This window comes from Alexandromys fortis, unplaced genomic scaffold (genome assembly GCF_014885135.2).
Source record: "Alexandromys fortis isolate MF-2015 unplaced genomic scaffold, M_Fortis_MF-2015_v1.1 scaffold_70, whole genome shotgun sequence".
In the NCBI taxonomy this organism is placed as follows: domain Eukaryota; kingdom Metazoa; phylum Chordata; class Mammalia; order Rodentia; family Cricetidae; genus Alexandromys; species Alexandromys fortis.
In genome coordinates, this window is record NW_026067955.1 from 6,348,625 (window position 1) to 6,365,292 (window position 16,668).

The 16,668-nt window shown below is 44.0% G+C and overlaps 1 protein-coding gene across 7 annotated transcripts in view; it reads right to left on the minus strand.

Moving 5' to 3' along the window:
• The window catches only part of Map2k5 (mitogen-activated protein kinase kinase 5), a 226,115-nt gene that overhangs the window by 196,978 nt on the left and 12,469 nt on the right, over window positions 1-16,668 (minus strand). For 6 of the 7 annotated variants that reach the window (XM_050151791.1, XM_050151789.1, XM_050151790.1 and 3 more), the window contains exon 3: window positions 10,629-10,696. The exons of the other annotated variant lie outside the window; for it this stretch is intronic. In XM_050151791.1, the coding sequence (XP_050007748.1) occupies window positions 10,629-10,696 (68 nt within the window). The remainder of the gene's footprint in view (window positions 1-10,628; window positions 10,697-16,668) is intronic. 7 annotated transcript variants of the gene reach the window in all.

Below are 16,668 nucleotides of genomic sequence, written 5' to 3' on the forward strand. Positions count from 1 at the left end.
TACGGCATCTCATCTATAAAGAATCATGGTGGTCGTTCTGACTAATAACAAAATCTTCAAACTCCTGTGTGGTCAATGCACAAGCACTTCCTATTATAAGTAGCTCTGTCAGTAACTACAGCAATGACTCACAAGCTACCAGCAGCCCACAGTTATCCATGAGTTCTCCCAGTGAAGCACCCAGCAATCTTAGCTTTGGATACCAGTCCCGTCACCTCACTGAGATGACCCGCCAATTGCACTTTCCTTCAACTATTCCCCGTACTGCCCACTAAGAGACTTCCTTATTGTACCAGCTTCCTACAAACCACCTAACTGTCCCAGTCTTCAAACTGTGCACATGATGTCAATCTATTCTGCATACCAGCTAGTAGCTACATTTACTACATAGCTCCAGGTCATCTGGTTCCCTAACAACTCACTGACACCCTTCCTCTAGGAGATCCTTCTTTAACTGACTCCGTGCCAAGGGCCCACATGTGGTCATAGCTGAGAAGATAAGGAAAAAGGAAACCACAATGGACTCAGTCTTCCAGAGGAAAAGTCAACAGAAACCAACTCTGGGCTCTGCTTCCAGGCTGCTGCTACTACACACATGTATCTATCAATGATCTGCAAGTGAAAAATGACAGTTTTTTAGTAATACCATATTTAGTAATAATACCATTTGTTTTGTCTAGCAAAATTCTAAAGGGCTTTAGGGAGCTCCAGATAGTCTTAATGGAAGTGTGGGGAAGCCAGTGGCAGGCGAGATTCAACTTAGCTAAGCTGAAGGTAATGTGTCCTGGTGGTAGAATTTTAAATTGGCACAGTATTGGATCCAACACATTTAGGTGTCCTCAGTCGAAGCTTTGAATCTCGTGGATTAGTTTGGGGCGGTGGCCGCACTACCTTTTCACTTGACATCTAGGATTTCTACCATCTTCTCTGAAGAAGTTCAAGGCCTACTTAAGCTACCCACTTATCTAATAAGTGGTTATAATGAGACTATCAGGCCATGGAGACAGTAGGCCAAACGGAACACTCCCTTATAAAGATGCTACTCGCATCCGTCACAGAGCTGGAGTTGGAGCAGAAGGAAGCTATATCCATATCAAAATCCTGCTGGCTCGAGGCTGTGGGGTTCCATTTCCTGGTGCTGCAGAGTCTGAGTCTACCTATGTTTCTCCTTTGCTTCCAAAGTTGCACAGCAAATCCCTTTTTGATGCCAGGCATGCCCTGAGCCATTTCACAAGGTAGGCAAACGTAAGAGGCTACAACATTTTCATCTCAATTTTAAGAGACCCCAAATGGCCTCGGTAACACAGAAAGGGAAAGTAAAATGATCTGGCTCTGAAAACAAGTTTGTTCTTCTTCCTCTCTCACTATTTCTCCACCATACCTGAGAGGTATCGTGTGAGTGTGTGTGTGAGTGTGTGTGTGTGTGTGTGTGTGTGAGAGAGAGAGAGAGAGAGAGAGAGAGAGAGAGAGAGAGAGAGAGAGAGGATCACTGAATAAGATGAGAAAATGAAAACTATTTTTGGGTTTACTGATGGCTTGTGGCCATTATTTGAGTAAACAAAACAGTACCTAAAACAAGCTCTTTCATTCTTGTCTTAGACACTGTTCTGTTGCTGTCAAGAGACACCGTGACCAAAGCAATTCTTACAAAAGAAAGCACTGGGGACTGGCTTACAGTGGCAGAGCTTTAGTCCATTATCACGATGGGAGCACGGGGGGGGGGGGGGGGGGGGGGGGNCACAGGGACAGTGGCTGAGAGCTACATCCAGAGCTGCAGTGAAAGGGAGAGGCAGAAGAGGGAAGGGACAGGAAAGGGAGACTGGGCCCAGCATGGCTATTAGAAACCTCAAAGCCCACCCAAGTGCCACACTTCCTCCAAAAGGGCCACACCTCCTAATCCTACCAAAGAGTTCTACTCCCTGGTGACTAAACATTAAATATTCAAATATGAGCCTATTGGGGGCATTCTCCCCCCCCTTTTTTTTTAAGAGAGAGAGAGAGAGAGAGAGAGAGAGAGAGAGAGAGAGAGAGAGAGAGAGAGAGTTTCTCTATGTAACAGTCTTGGGTGTCCTCGAACTCACTTTGTAGACCAGGCTGTTGGCCTTGAACTCACAGAGATCTGCCTGCCTCTGCCTCCAGAGCACCAGGATTAAATGTGTGTGGCACCACTGCCCAGCTAAAGGGCATTCTTTTTTTTTTCAATTCAAATTACCTTTATTTAGTGTAACAAATGAACTGATTTACACAAATAGAAAAATGTTTTAAAGAAAAAACACAAGAATTTGGTTTCCTAGCAAAGAGTTGTGACTATAGATTCTATTCTGTTCTTAAGCTGCTTGAATGTTTTCTGTTTTCATTTTTCAAGACAGAGTTTTGTTCTGTGTAGCCCTGGCTGTCTGGAACTCACTCTGTAGACCAGGCTGGCCTTGGAAATCACAGAGATCCACCTGCCTCTGCCTCCTGAGTGCTGAGATAAAAGGCTTGCGCCACCACTGCCTGGACTGAATATATTTCCTTTAATAATGTCAAAAATGCTTATTATATATGTATCTTCTCTGGCTCTCGGGCCATTAAGTGGGAGTCCTCTGAGAACAACTTTACAAGGTGAGACCCCGCACAGTGACAAAACTCAAACTGCCTTTAATAATCACTCCAATTGCCTTTGCATCTGGACTGGAATGTTTTTACTACTTATTTGCTATTGGACATACTGGAAACAAACTCCTGTAAGAGCTAAGAGTGCCACCGTGTAACGGTACTGGCTCCTGGCACTAAACGTTTCTGGTGATGCAGACACTGTCATGTCTAGAGCAGACAGGACATTATGTGTACAAGAGCAGCACACCATTTTCCACATCAAACCTGTGCCCTGTAGCGTCATCGGCTTTACTTTCCACATTAGATTTTAACTTTGAATACTCAACGCTGTTGTTGATGTGCATTTCACGTTCTTCGTGTTTACAGATGCTGCCAGATGCTGCCAACCTCTGCACCCATTCTCATTTCTCCGTTGATTTTCCCCTTCCCCAAAGAGTCTGCAACACACACAGAACACTGCGTCTTTGGAGGCTGAATAGAGCAGCCAGGACCTGGAGGTCTTCTCACCGCTAGGAAGGATCCGAGTGCAGTACACTTCAGGAACCTTCCTCCCCTACCACAGGTCCAGTTTCCCTTCTCTTCATCAACTCTCCAGCCTGCCTCAAGAGTGTTCTGCATGGCCGACTGTACACGTTAATGGATGGAGCTGGGAACTAACTTCTTATTGAGGGCTGAGCTGACTTTGTCCCCTGCAAAGTAAAATCCTGTTCAATAAAGAGTATACTTAAGACATCTGTGGACAATGCTCTCTAAGACAACTCCCTGCCAGCAGAGGCCCTGGGCTTCTTGAACATACTACTCCCAAACGGGTAGTATATTTTGTAGTAAAAATATTTTTTGGCCAAAATATATATTTTAAACTTCAGAAGCCTTAGAATTTTTTTTTCATTATTTTTTGAACTCAGATGCATAGTCACTGTAGTAAAAAGCGTTATTTTTAATAATCAAGAAAAAGAAGTAGTACATACAAAACTTTCTCCGTAAAACTTACTAGTCACCAAAACAAAACCCATAAACAGGTGGGAGTCTCTGTCCAGGCCTCCTTGGTCCAGACCTATACCTCCAACACATTTCTGAAGCTGACATCTAGGGCTCCGGTGCTCACCTGCGAAGCGGAGGCACTCACGGGACCTCTGAGGTGCCCTCCGGCTCTTCTCAACTTAACCATGGTTTTAGAGGCAATCTCCACATTATGCAGACCAGGGTAAAGATAATTACAGCCCAATTTACAGGGTGCTCCAGAGGTCAAAGAGTGCTTCTCCCTGACGTTAGCCACTGTCTAACAAGGTACACGATGGTCAAGTATACCAAAGGGAATACTTAGACTCCACGGAAACACAAGGTCTCTGCTATAATGAGAGGCATTACGGTAAAACTCATCCTGTACTCTTCTGGAAATGAGGGGGAGCAAATGAAGAGAATTATTCTTGTTAATACTCTGCTCCACTCACAAACGCCTAGGAGGAGCAGGAGACTCTAGCCTGAAAAACATCCTTTGCTAGACACAGGACCCAGCAGAAACCAGTATGAATCCACTCACAGACGGGGCACTGTCTGTGAAAGGCCACCCCAAAGAAGAGGTTAGCATTACAATGAGCCCTTCAACAAATGGGCTCCACAGCACTGCAGCACAGCAAGACCAAGGGGGAACAGCAGCCTCCTGTTTCTAATCTTTCTAAAAAGAAATGAGAGGGAAAAATAAGAACAACAACCAAATTTAAACTACATTAAGGGAATATTTAACAGGGTCCTTTAAATAATTCGCAACGATCAGGTATTTAGTTTTCAGAATATGTAGGTTGTATGTTTTTCTAATAAAGCATTTCAAATTCTAATTAAAAAAATACTTTATGGAGGAATTAAAAAGATACAATAGTGTCAGAGGAGAAGCCGTGATCCCAGAAGTGGAATATTCTAGCAGCATAACTTACAAGAAACTACGCTATAAAAACAGATTGTTGATTAACACAAACTCATAACAAAATGCAAAGAGCTATCACCATGCTGCTGTAATAACACTTGGCTGCTGAAGTCTCTCAATACATTAAATATCTCCTTGGAGACCAAATTACTTTACATTTTCTTAAAAGACAATTTATTACAGCTTTGTTTTCTTCTCATTATCTCTTAAAAATATATCGAATGGAGAAAAGAATACAGCTTCTAAATAACTTATACGAAATGGTCCTGATGTGAGTCGGCAGCCTTCAGTTTGTTTGCTGGCTATTACTTAACAGCGCACAACCTGCTGCCAGGACATGCCCTCACTGCCACTCGACAGCCCCAGCTCACGTGGATCAAAAACCACGGTATGCCATTATTACAGCGCTCATAAAATTAACAGCCTCGGGCTGCTAGCGATTTAAATAATTGATAAGTTTTCAATTAAAAAGCCAACATTTTCAGGTCTACTATAAAAATCTATTTAAATTACTGATAAAAACTTATACTTATGTTGGCCGAAAGCCAGAAAAATCCCTTCATCCAATTGTGGGTGGGGTGTGATTCAGCATGCCTTCACTTTCTCTACCTAGGTTGTCCACTCCTCATTTTTGAGAGCTGTAGAAGAACAAAGGTGAAACGTCTCCACCTTCGCTTCCCCACATGGATTTAAAGTGAACATAATTTTACTGAATTCTACATTAAAGTCAAAGCTGTTGTAGTTTGTGCCTACAGTAAAATGCAGTTCTCCGGTGGGATCTTCCCATGCCAAGTCCTTTTGCAGAGTCTAGCTGAATTTATCTATTGTGCCGGGTGGTTTTGTGTGTCAATTTGACACAAGCTAGAGTCATCAGAAGAAGGAGCCTCAGTTGAGGAAACGCCTCGAAGAGATCCAGCTGTCAAGGCATTTTCTCATTTGGTGATCAATGGGGGAGGGCCAAATCTATGGTGGGTGGGGCCTTCTCTGGGCCGCTGGTTCTGGTTCTATAAGAAGGTGAGCTGAGCAAGCCATGGGAAGCAAGCCAGTAAGCACCACACGGCCATGGTCTCTGTGTCAGCTTCTGCCTTCCAGATTCTGCCCTGTTTGAGTTCCTGTCCTAACTTCTTTCAGTGATGAGCAGTAATGCTGAAATATAAACCCTTTCCTCCCCAACGTGCTTTTTGGTCATGGTGTTTTGTTGCAGCAATAGAAACCCTAACTAAGACACCTATTTATTTTTTGAGAAGAGGACTCACTGTGTAGCTCTGGATAGCCTAGAAGTCACTGTGTAGACCAGGTTGACTGCAAACTCACAGACATCTGCCTGCTTCTGCCTCCCAAGTGCTGGGATTAAAGGTGTGAGCTACCTACTACACCCAGCACACAAATTTGAATGTATAAAATAAAAACTGAGAAAACTATCCATTTCTTTTAGATTTTCCAATTTTGTGGAGTACACGTTTAAAAGTATAACCTAGTAATCCTTTGGTATCTGTTGTTATGTCCTCATTTTCGTTTCTGATTTGGATATTCTTTCTCCTCATCTTTTAGTTAGTTTGGATAAGGGTTTATTTTTGTGGATTTTCTCAAAGAACCAACTCTTTCTTTGATTCTTTATATTGTTATCTCTGTTTCTATTTTATTGATTTCAGCCCTCGTTTTGATTTTTCCTGCCCTCTACTCCTCTTGTGTGTGCTTACTTCTTCTCGTTCCAGAGCTTCCAGGTGTGCTGTTAAGTTGCTAGTGTGGGATCTCTTCAATCTTTTATGTAAGCACTTACTACGATGATCTCCACTAGGTCCCACCCCACAGAAGAGAAGGAAGGATTGTAGAAGCCAGAGGGGCTGCAAAAACCAGGACCACATGGCCCACAGAATCAACTAATCAGGGCTCACTGGACCGAGCCTGCATGGGTCTGCCCTGGGTCCTCTGAATATGTTATAGTTATTAGCCTGGTATTTTTTGTGTATCTCCTAACAGTGGGAAAGTGTATTTCTGACTCTTTCACCTGCTCTTGGGACCCTTTTCCTCCTACTGGGTTGCCTTGCCCAGCTTTGATATCAGGGTTTGTGCCTAGCCTTATTGTGTCTTGTTTTGTTTTGTTTATTTATTTTTCATCCCGATTGCAGTTTTCCCTCCCTCCTCTCCTCCCAGCCCCTCCCCTGCCACTTCCCCTCTGCCCCACCCCATCCTGTCCTCCATTTCTATTTGGAAAAGAGCAGGCCCTCCATGAATATCAACAGAAGATGGCATATGAAGTTACAGTAAGATAAGCACCTCCCCCTGTATGAAGGGTGGGCAAGATGACCCAGTATGAGGAATGGGCCAACAAAAGAGTCAAAGACATCTCCTGCTCCCATTGTTAGGAATCCCAAAAGAATACCAAGTTACACAACTGTCACATGTATGCAGAGTCAATCCCATGCAGGCTACAGGTTGTCGGTTCAGTCTCTATGAGCAACTATGAGCCCAGGTTAGCTGATTCTGTGGGTTTTTGTGTGATGTTCTTGACCCCTCTGGCTCCTACAATCCTTCCTCCCTCTCTTCAACAGAAGTCCCGGAGAAGTCTAATGTTTGTCTGTGAGTCTCTCCATCTGTTTCCATCAGTTGCTGGGTGGGCCTCTCTGATGACAATGGGACTAGGCACCAATCTATGAGTATAGCAGAATATTATTAGGCATTGTTACATTGACTTATTTTTTTCTCCAGTCATGTTTGGTTATAGCCTAGGCTTCTGGGAGGGCATCTGTAACCCCACTGATCACCAGGGCTGGTTAAGCTAACCTGGCTGGCTAGATGGGTATCCCCTTCCTTCCTTATAGCTCTACCTGAGTCTCTTCAGAAGTTGCATGCTCAGTTGAAAAGGACAACCTCCCCCAAAAGGAAGACTGGTCTAAACAAGCTCTCAAGGTCTTTATTGTGTCTCCTTGTGCCTCCTGTGGCTGATATCCCTGGGAGGCCTGCTCTTTTCTGAAGGGGAAAGGGGGAGGAGAGAGAGTGTGGAGTGCAAGGAGGGACATACTGAAAACAAAAGAGTCAAATAAAATAAAATTTAAATAAATAAACACCAATGAAAAATTCCTTTACCAGGCTGGTGACCCCAGGACTATCTGTGAAACCTACTGTGACAATGCTGGTCCCCATAATAATTTCCAACCAGAAGGACTGAGACAAACTAAGAGGGATAGTTGTTTTCAGACCAAAAAACACCTCTCAAGGAATCTCAGGGACTACTAAATTTAATGACATGTCTGTCCTACAAGATTATATGATCATGACTAATGTTTCTACAACAAAAAATAATTAAATAATGTATTTGAAAAATAAATGTAAGTTATAGGGAATGTATAGTCCAGACAGCACAAGTAAGATATTGTATAAATAAATCAATCAAGTCTTATAATGGCCTTGACAGAGTTTCCAGTAGATTTTTTTAGGTGGTAGACCAAAAAGATACTGTGTGAAAGAATGAATGGCCGTGGGATTTCGAAAGGCTAAATGAAAATCTATAGTTTCTTTCTAAAATTTACTTTTAGTTATGTGTATATATGTATGTCTGTGTGTGGGTTTGTGCATGCACATGTGGGTGCCAACAAAGACCAGAAGAGGTGTCAAATCCCCCGGAACTGCAGTTCCGGGCAGTTCCAAACTCAGGTCTTCAGCAAGAACAGTCCCTGCTCCTCACTACCAAGCCATTTCTCTCCAGGCCGGGGTCTGAACTTTCAATACAGCTTTAAGACCTTGGGCATGCCTTTCAAACATTTACAAAATAGAGATGAAGGGTTGGAAGGGTAGCTCAGCAATGGGATGCATGCTTGGGAAATATGGGGCTCTGGATCAATCTCTAGCCCCCCAACACACACACACACACACAGACACGAACTAGAGCTAATGTCTATCACAGAATGATTAAATTATTCTCCTTTTTAAGGGCTGAGGAGATGGCCCTGTGAGGAAAGTGCTACATCAGAAACATGCAAACTTCTCCAGAAGCCATGTAAAGCTAGGTATGGCGGCAAGTGTCTGTGACCCCAGACTGCAGCAGGATGACTGCAATACAGCAGATTCCACGGACACTCAAAGGCCAGCTAGCCTGGCACATGCGGTGGCCTGCCTCAAACTGGCAGAAGGTGAAGACTGACCTCCTCACCTTGTCCTCTGACCTCCACATACATGCCCTGGCATGCATATATCTGCACTCACACACAAGATGTTTACACACTCCTCCATTACCATTTTACCTTACCACCCCCGACACACACAGATACACAAATAAGTTAAAAAAAAAATCAATGAGAGAGAGAGAGAGACTTTCAAGCTCTGAGCTTACATACTGGGCACTCAGACATGGAAAGGATTAGCAGCATCATGAGGACCACACTCAGCACTCTCTTTCACAAGGGGGCACGATTAGCAAGGTCCTTCTGAGAAGTCCACACTGCTTAGATGTGGTTATGCCGAATGCCTGTGAAAGTACACTGTTGTCAGTTCTCTGCCAAAGCCTTACATTAGAAAACCAGAACCCGCCTGTGTGCGTGCATTTCCGAAAAACAAAGGAGTCATGCTCTCGGGAGAGTTAGCCAATCCATCAACAGCAGTGCCGCCTTGGAAAAGACAATCCCACTCTGCCTTCCACGTACCGATGATCTCAGCTCTAAATTCTCAGTACACAAAGACTCCCACATAAGTTAATGGGAAGTCAATGGGAAATTGACTTTTCCTACTCTGGGCTGGTAGGAATGCAATGCTCTGTTAATCATGCCATCCTTCTTGTTCTCTTTCCTCCTACCCTAAATTAAAACTATTGGCAGAAACCCACACAGACAGTTTCCAGTTTTCATTACGATGAAACAATATCCTGGTTGAAGTTGAAGGCTATCAAAAGCATACGTCCTGACTGTGGGCTCCAATTCAAGTCTGAGGGAAAAGCAAGAGTCTAGTCTTGTCCATCATGTCCACAGTACTACCACCTTGCGTTTGTAGAGCGCTTTCACATCTGTGACCCTATCTGATCGTTACAATTGCCCTGTGCAGTAGAAAGGACGTATGTTATCACCCACCACTGACAGAGGAGGCAACTGTGGTCCTGAAAGGCTAAGTCATCCGCCTCGTCCGCCTCAGGCCAGGCCCCCAAAGCGGAGCTGTGCTTCTAGCAGTTCCTTCCCCAGACCAGAAAAGGTTTTCCGAACAGAGTACAAAGTCAGGTAAAAGGAAACTAGGGAGGCAAGCTCAAACCGGGGCTCAGGGAAGCTATTATGTCTCTTGTTGTTTATAAATTTTTCTCGGTTGGTACTGAAGCTTCAGAACTGTACCCATTCTGTTACCTATATTAGTCTCAGACAAATGTTGATGCAAATTTCCAGCAAAAGTCGAGATACCAGAGAAAAGTCCACCTAGTATAAATCCAGTCCTGCTGTTCGTTCCAGGGTACAAGCAGGAGGGTGGGCAGTGCAGAAAATAACCCGGAGTACATCTTTAAATCCTGCGTCCATAAAAGCCTGCAGCTATCTTATAACTGAAGTCTGGAAGGGTGAAAGACATCTCCAGTCAAAAGTAGATTTTGAAAAAATTTTTTAGAGCCCAGGGGTTCATTTTTAATGAGCCGTTACTTTAAGTACTGCATAAAAAATACAGGAAATTGATAGTCCATTTAGTCTGCACCATACCTAATGCAAAAGTCATTAAGATGCATTATTCTTAATGTTCATGATATGATCAGTAAGTGTCTTTTGAAAATAATGTCCTTAACTTTCACATAAGGAAATGTTGAAAACCTTATCTATTACACAGGAAAATGCCATGGCAACTGTGATTTACTTACATATCTTCACCGTGCCCAAGAAACAGCATCCTCAATTACATTAACATGCTTTAAAAACAGTCCTTGTTTGCCAGGCTGATGAGATGGCTCAGCGGGTAAGACACTTGCCACCAGTCCTGACAACCTGAGCTGCAGCCCCAGAACTCACATGGTGGAAGGAAGGAGAGAACCAATTCCTGCAAGTTGACCTCTGATGTGTATGCGTGTGTGCAGGCATGCGCGTGCACGCACACACAGATAAAACGTTTTTAAAAACACTACAATAGCCATCGTATGCAGTGCACTTACGTATGACAGCATTGCCTTCATTTCTTCATCACTTCTCACTGTAATCCTATCACCATCTTCATCTTCATCTGTTCAAAAAATGAATATGATGAAAGTGGTAAGACTTGCATTCTTTTTTATTATTTATCTTATCGTTTCATTGTGTGAATGTGCGGGAAGATGTACACACGGGAGCAGGGCTCACAGAGGCCAGAAAAGGAGCTAGAGCACCTGCTCGAGGAAGAACTAAAATTTTCTTTTAAAAGGAAGGTAAAAAAAATCAAAATACTTCTCTAGTTATTCTCGACGCATATCTAGGTCAAGTAAATTTGACTGGAGTAGGACAAGATTGGCTGTTGAAGGAAGAGAGGCCTCTCGCTCTACTTTGGTACTTTTATGTCTCATGTGGCGCCGTGTTCCCGTTCCCTATTCTTCCTCTCTCCCAAAAAACTGACCACATCACTGAAGCAGGTGAAAATGTCTCCCATTTGCTAAACACTGTTGCAGGAAGGGGCTCTGACTTGGGCTTCACATGCTACACTGCCCGAAAACCAGACTACAGCCCTGCACTGCGGACAGCAGGGCTCGTTCTGCTTTACAGAAGGCAAGCCTGGGCCTCGCACAAGGCTCACAGCAAAGGGGCTCTAACAGTAGGCTTCCGTCTTCCATCCTATCTTGCAAAGCTCTCTCTAAGGGTTTTGTTTGTCCCAGTCCTCTGACCTGCAAGAATCAAACGGTGATTCATGCTATTTTGAAATAATGTAAATAGTCTCAAGACTCAGGGCTATTAAGACTTTACAAAACCTATAACCAGAATGTGAATAAATAGTAAAGAACTCACATCTAGAAACCATGAGCTCATTTCAGTAATTCTCTTAGTTTGAAAAGCTGTTTTTAAGAACCTAAAAATAGACCTCTTGAGAAGACCAGATCTCAATTTTAACCTAAAATAGAATTGTTGACCTAATCACCACCAACATCTTTTCCCAGGCTGGACTAGAATAACTTTCTTGTTATTTCTAAATATTTTGATAGCTCATCATTCTAAAGAGTAGGAACACGTGGTGACCAAGATGGCCCAGTGAATAAAGCACCTGCTTTCCAGCCTGACAAGCTGAGTTCGATCCCTAGACTCCACACTGGTGAAGGAGGGATTCAGCTCCTGGAAGCTGGCCTCTGGCCTCTGCACATATGCGGCAGCATATGCGTTCCCACGGGCATCCAAGCACACACACTGAATGAATGGATGGATGAAAGAAAGAAGGAAATGTAATAACAAAATTTTAACAAGAGCGGGAGCATCTGACGGCTGATGCAGAAATTCTAAATACACAGTTCAAAGAAAAAATGCTCAACCACTGGAGCAGCGTGCAGAGCCTGCTCTGCCCAGGTAACAGTCTAGACGGGGCAGCCCTCGGCAAGATGCTCAGGATCTGAGTACTTGCTAAACAGTCAGCACTATAGGTCTGCTCACTCATGGGCATATAACTGCAGATTTGATTAGATGGGCCCATTCCAAACCTGGCACATTGGGCATCTCATCCTAAAAGAATAAGTTTGCACAGCTCTGAAAGAACAGAGGGATTTGGTTCATCACACAAGTATCCCATCATACATAGGCATACCCACTTGTCCACAGGAAGACATTATGAAGATGTCCTCCTGTTTGGTGACAAGATCATGGGGGCCACGGGAAGGGCTCTGTGCTTTTCCCAATTAGCCTATTACCAAGCAAAATACTAGTGGCTCCTTTTTGCTCTCAGTAGGCAGCAGCAAACTGACAGCACCGGGGAAAGCAGCATTTCCCTCCGTTACCCTCCATGACTTCAGCCAATGGTTCGCAAAGGGTCTTCTTTCCAAAGCCTCGTGCTGCACAGTTCCCCAAGTCTACTGAATCAGTGTCTCCAAATCACTGTCCAAACAGCTGGGAGCTGTCCAGAACCCCTACTGAAAACTCTACAAACAAGAGTACCACAATGGTATGCAAAAGACACATTCCTGCATGCATCCCTGCATGTCTGAGAAATTTCTACACATAAAGAACTGCTTTTTCTGTGTTTAGTTTTCAATACAGACTTTCTAAGGACACACTGGAGAGAAACACCATCTAGCAGGCGTTTCTTTGTGGGTCTTAGAAACTAACATACTCAAGGCTAAGCTGGAAGTTTCCTTTGAAACTCAGAAGACAAGGAAGAAGAGAGAACATAGTATAAAAGTATGGAAGACTATGTACCAACACCCACAAAGGCATACCATAGTTTTAAAGTCAGGTCAAAAAAGGCTGGGAACATAGCTCTGTTGGTAAAGTGCTTGCCAAGCAAATAAAATCCCTGTGCTAGGGACAAGGAGACAGGAGGGTACCTGGGTCTCACCGGAGAGCCAGTCTAGCCAAGCTCCAGATTTAGTAAGAGAACTTGCCTTAAAGAATACAATGGAAGACGGGCAATGGTGGCTCATGCCTTTAATCCCAGCACTGGGGAGGCAGAGGCAGGCGGATTTTTGTGAGTTCAAGGCCAGTCTGGTCTACAAGAGCTAGTTCCAGGACAGGCTCCAAAGCTGCAGAGAAACCCTGTCTCAAAAAAAGACAATGGAGACTAAAAAAGACATCTGAAGTCAACCTGTGACCACCACAGACATGCTCACACAAATACATGTGTACCTGCACACACACATGAGCACACACATAATCAGCCAATCTGGGCCAAATTCTGTCCAACATAAAGGAGCTTTTGGCCAATCTCATTCCTGCATCAGAGTTAGCTATGCAGATACAGTTCACATTCAAATTTCAACAGACACACACACACATACACACAAACACACAGGACATCAGGAAGGTATTCCATGAATAGAACAGGAAAGCACTCAGAGTTTAGTAAAAGTGAAAAGCCTTTTATGACTTGATGAGAGACCATAAATTCCATACGTACCATTTACACAATTATCTATCTAAATTAAGACAAGGAAGCATTGAAGGAGAGAGGAAGTGGGGGCGAAGTGGGAGATGGAATGAGGTGGGGAATTTCTAAACTTGCAAACCCAGACTTAAGTACTTAAGACTACTTATTAAAGTATTCTGGAATTGTGGTTTCTATGTAAGCTTGAGGATTTCTGTCAGGGAAGTCAGCTGGCAGATCGATGCCTCACAGAGACTCCAAGCACAGCAGACAGGCCCCACCGCCAAGGCGCTGTAGCAGACGGAAGGGTGGAAGGAGTGCTGCCGCGAGCCTACAACATGGGTCTGACTCCAAGGGAAGAGCTCAGACCAGTTGAAAGGAGAATTCCAATTAAGCCTGGTGATAAAATCAGGCTTATGTGACACAGTAACTAATAGTTCGTATGGCCTAACAGGATGGATGTCTTGGTTTCTCAGGGGACTGCTTTACCCTCTAATTTCCGTGCATAGCTGCTTTAATGAAGATGCTGTTCTTGTCAAAGTGGGAAGTTGGGTTGGAAAAATAACCACACTCATGAGAATGCAGGTGATGCTGGCCAAAAAGTGAAACGGAACCTGCCCCTGACCCCCTGATGCCAGGCTCAGGAAGAAACCACTCACCCCAGCGTTTAAAGAGAGGAAGCAGTTAAGGGACAGGCCTGGGAAGCAAGTGAGAGAGGAAAGCAGAGTGCTACCAAGCAGCTTAGTGGAAAGTGACCTGGAACATCTTTACCCCAAAAGTTAGACCTCCTCAGACAGCTCCAGCAAACGGCCTGGCTATTTGCCTTTCAAACTGTACTGGCTATTTTAAAACTACACTCACTGGAGTCATGAATCCTAAGAACTTAACTAAAAGGGAACCAAGAGTTCGAAAGGTACAGACGGTTGGTATAGAGCTCCAGAAGGAAGTGGCGCTGAGCGGAAAGAAGAAAGATATAACCTGAGCTCTTTTCTGTCTTATACATGAAGGTTCTTTGCCATCTGACCAAAGGAACATTACAGGATATAACCGGGGAGAGGGTGCGCTCAGAGATCTGACACACTGGTTCGCAATGACAATCCCAGACTTCTCTAGTTGCCTGGAGCATAGTAATATGATTTTCCAGCACATTAGGGAAGCAAAAGGAGAACCGGAAAGTCTATGTACTGGCTGGATTTTGTTAATGTCACTTAAAATGGAGGCAAAAATCCTAGCAAGATACCAAATAGAGTACGGCAGATGGCAAACAAATATTATGAAGCAATCTTTACAAAATCTGCAGTGTGTCACAAATATACAAAATGGCAGAGTTTGGGGAAAGAGAATCATAACAGGCCATATGTTGTTCACGATTTTTATCCGAAGCAACGTGCAATCTGAAAGACAAACTTAGAGGAGCCATATAAAGGCCCCAGAAGAGAGCGGTACCTGGAGTTGGGGTGGTCAGAATGGCCCAGCGGACAAACAGCAGAAACTGGAGAATTTCCAGAACTGCATGACAGGAAGTGAAAGCAGTATATTATGTGTCATTTGTCACACTCCTTCTGAATCAGGTAGGAGGCAGATACAACTACAGTAATGGCAGGAAAGAAATGGAAACATGGTTGTAAATATTAGAAAGACATCAGTTGGAAATTACCAGAAAAGATGTCAAGTTCAGAGCAGTTCTCATGGATAGCACCCACTGACCTAAGGAGGATAACAGCCCACGGCTTCTGCGGTCACACCTTCACATCCATGAGCTATCACTGAGCTCCTGGCCTCCCCTCAATGTTCCAGGGCTTCCCTGTTACTTGGTTTCCTTCTCCTTCTTGCAGAAGAAAGTGCCTACTGTGTGGCAGGTATGATACTCAGGCACGGAGACAGTGAAGTGAAAACTGTGTAGGTCATGTACATACAGATGATATTTGGGAAAGAAGACTGTGGGCAGAAAGAACAGCTAGCACAAGGGAAGAATTCCTGGCCTGTTCCAGGGACAAAGGAAGTGAGACTGGCAAGAACAGAATGCGAAGAGGAGAAAAAAAGGGTCCAGAGAAGTGATGGTGTGGCTGGGTCAGGACCAGTGTGTGACATGGGACTTGAGCATTTGAAGGAATTGCCTTTCACTGTTGAGTAAGATGAAAGCCGTGGGAGCTTTCAGATGCTTAAGGTCTCATCTTCTAGGAGGATCACCCTGGCTGCTGGGTGGACAAGAGGAAGGCTGGGACAGGGGCCAAGAAGGCTACTGTCCTACTCCAGATGAGGGTGATGATGGCCTAACAAGCTACAGATGTTCTGAGTTTTGCACCCTACTTTAAGAGTTAGAGTTTCACTGTGCAGCCCAAGCTGGCTCAACTCATGGCTTATACAATCCTCTGGCCTCAGCCTGTTGAATTGCTGGGACATAGTGTGTACCACTAAGCCTAGTCAAGTTGAGGTTTTGAGAACAGACCACATGCTGGCTCTTTGTGAAGACAAGTTCAATGGGTTTGCAGATATATGGAACAAACAAACTTGTTCCAGGTATTTTATTTCTTCAAGCACCCACGCATTTCAGAAAAGCATCTCAAGTCTACCATGTGCCTGGTGCTGCAGGATTTCCAGGGATTCTAATGCAAGCAGCCACTGATCTCAAGGAACAACTGGTCCACTGCTTGTTTAAAGAACTTCTTTATACTCATGCAAATTAACAGTATTATATATATAAGACTAAAAAGAGTCTAGACTTGTTAAAGCCAAAATTCTACAAATTAAAGCTCTCTTCAAATTTCCTCAAATTTGCATAATTAACTTTTATGTGTCCAATATTTTTCAGACTCAATGTACATACATTGTAAACTATAATTTTCCCACTAATATATCTAGTTTGTTTATAAATAATGACCCTTTTTCTATACACAACAATTTAAGATAAACTTCATTTCTTCTATCTTTAGACTTGAACTTTTCCATGATATAAAAAGTGGCTGCCACCCAACCTTTCTCATTGGACTATGCTGCAACTTAGACACAAGGCACCTCCTACACACACCACTCCAATACTCAACTACAGTTTAGGGAGGGAGGGAGGGAGGGAGGGAGGGAGGGAGGGAGGGAGGAAGGGAAGGAGGGAGGGGAGGAGGGGGGGGAGGGGGGAGGGAAGGAGGGGGGGGGGGAGGGAAGGGGGG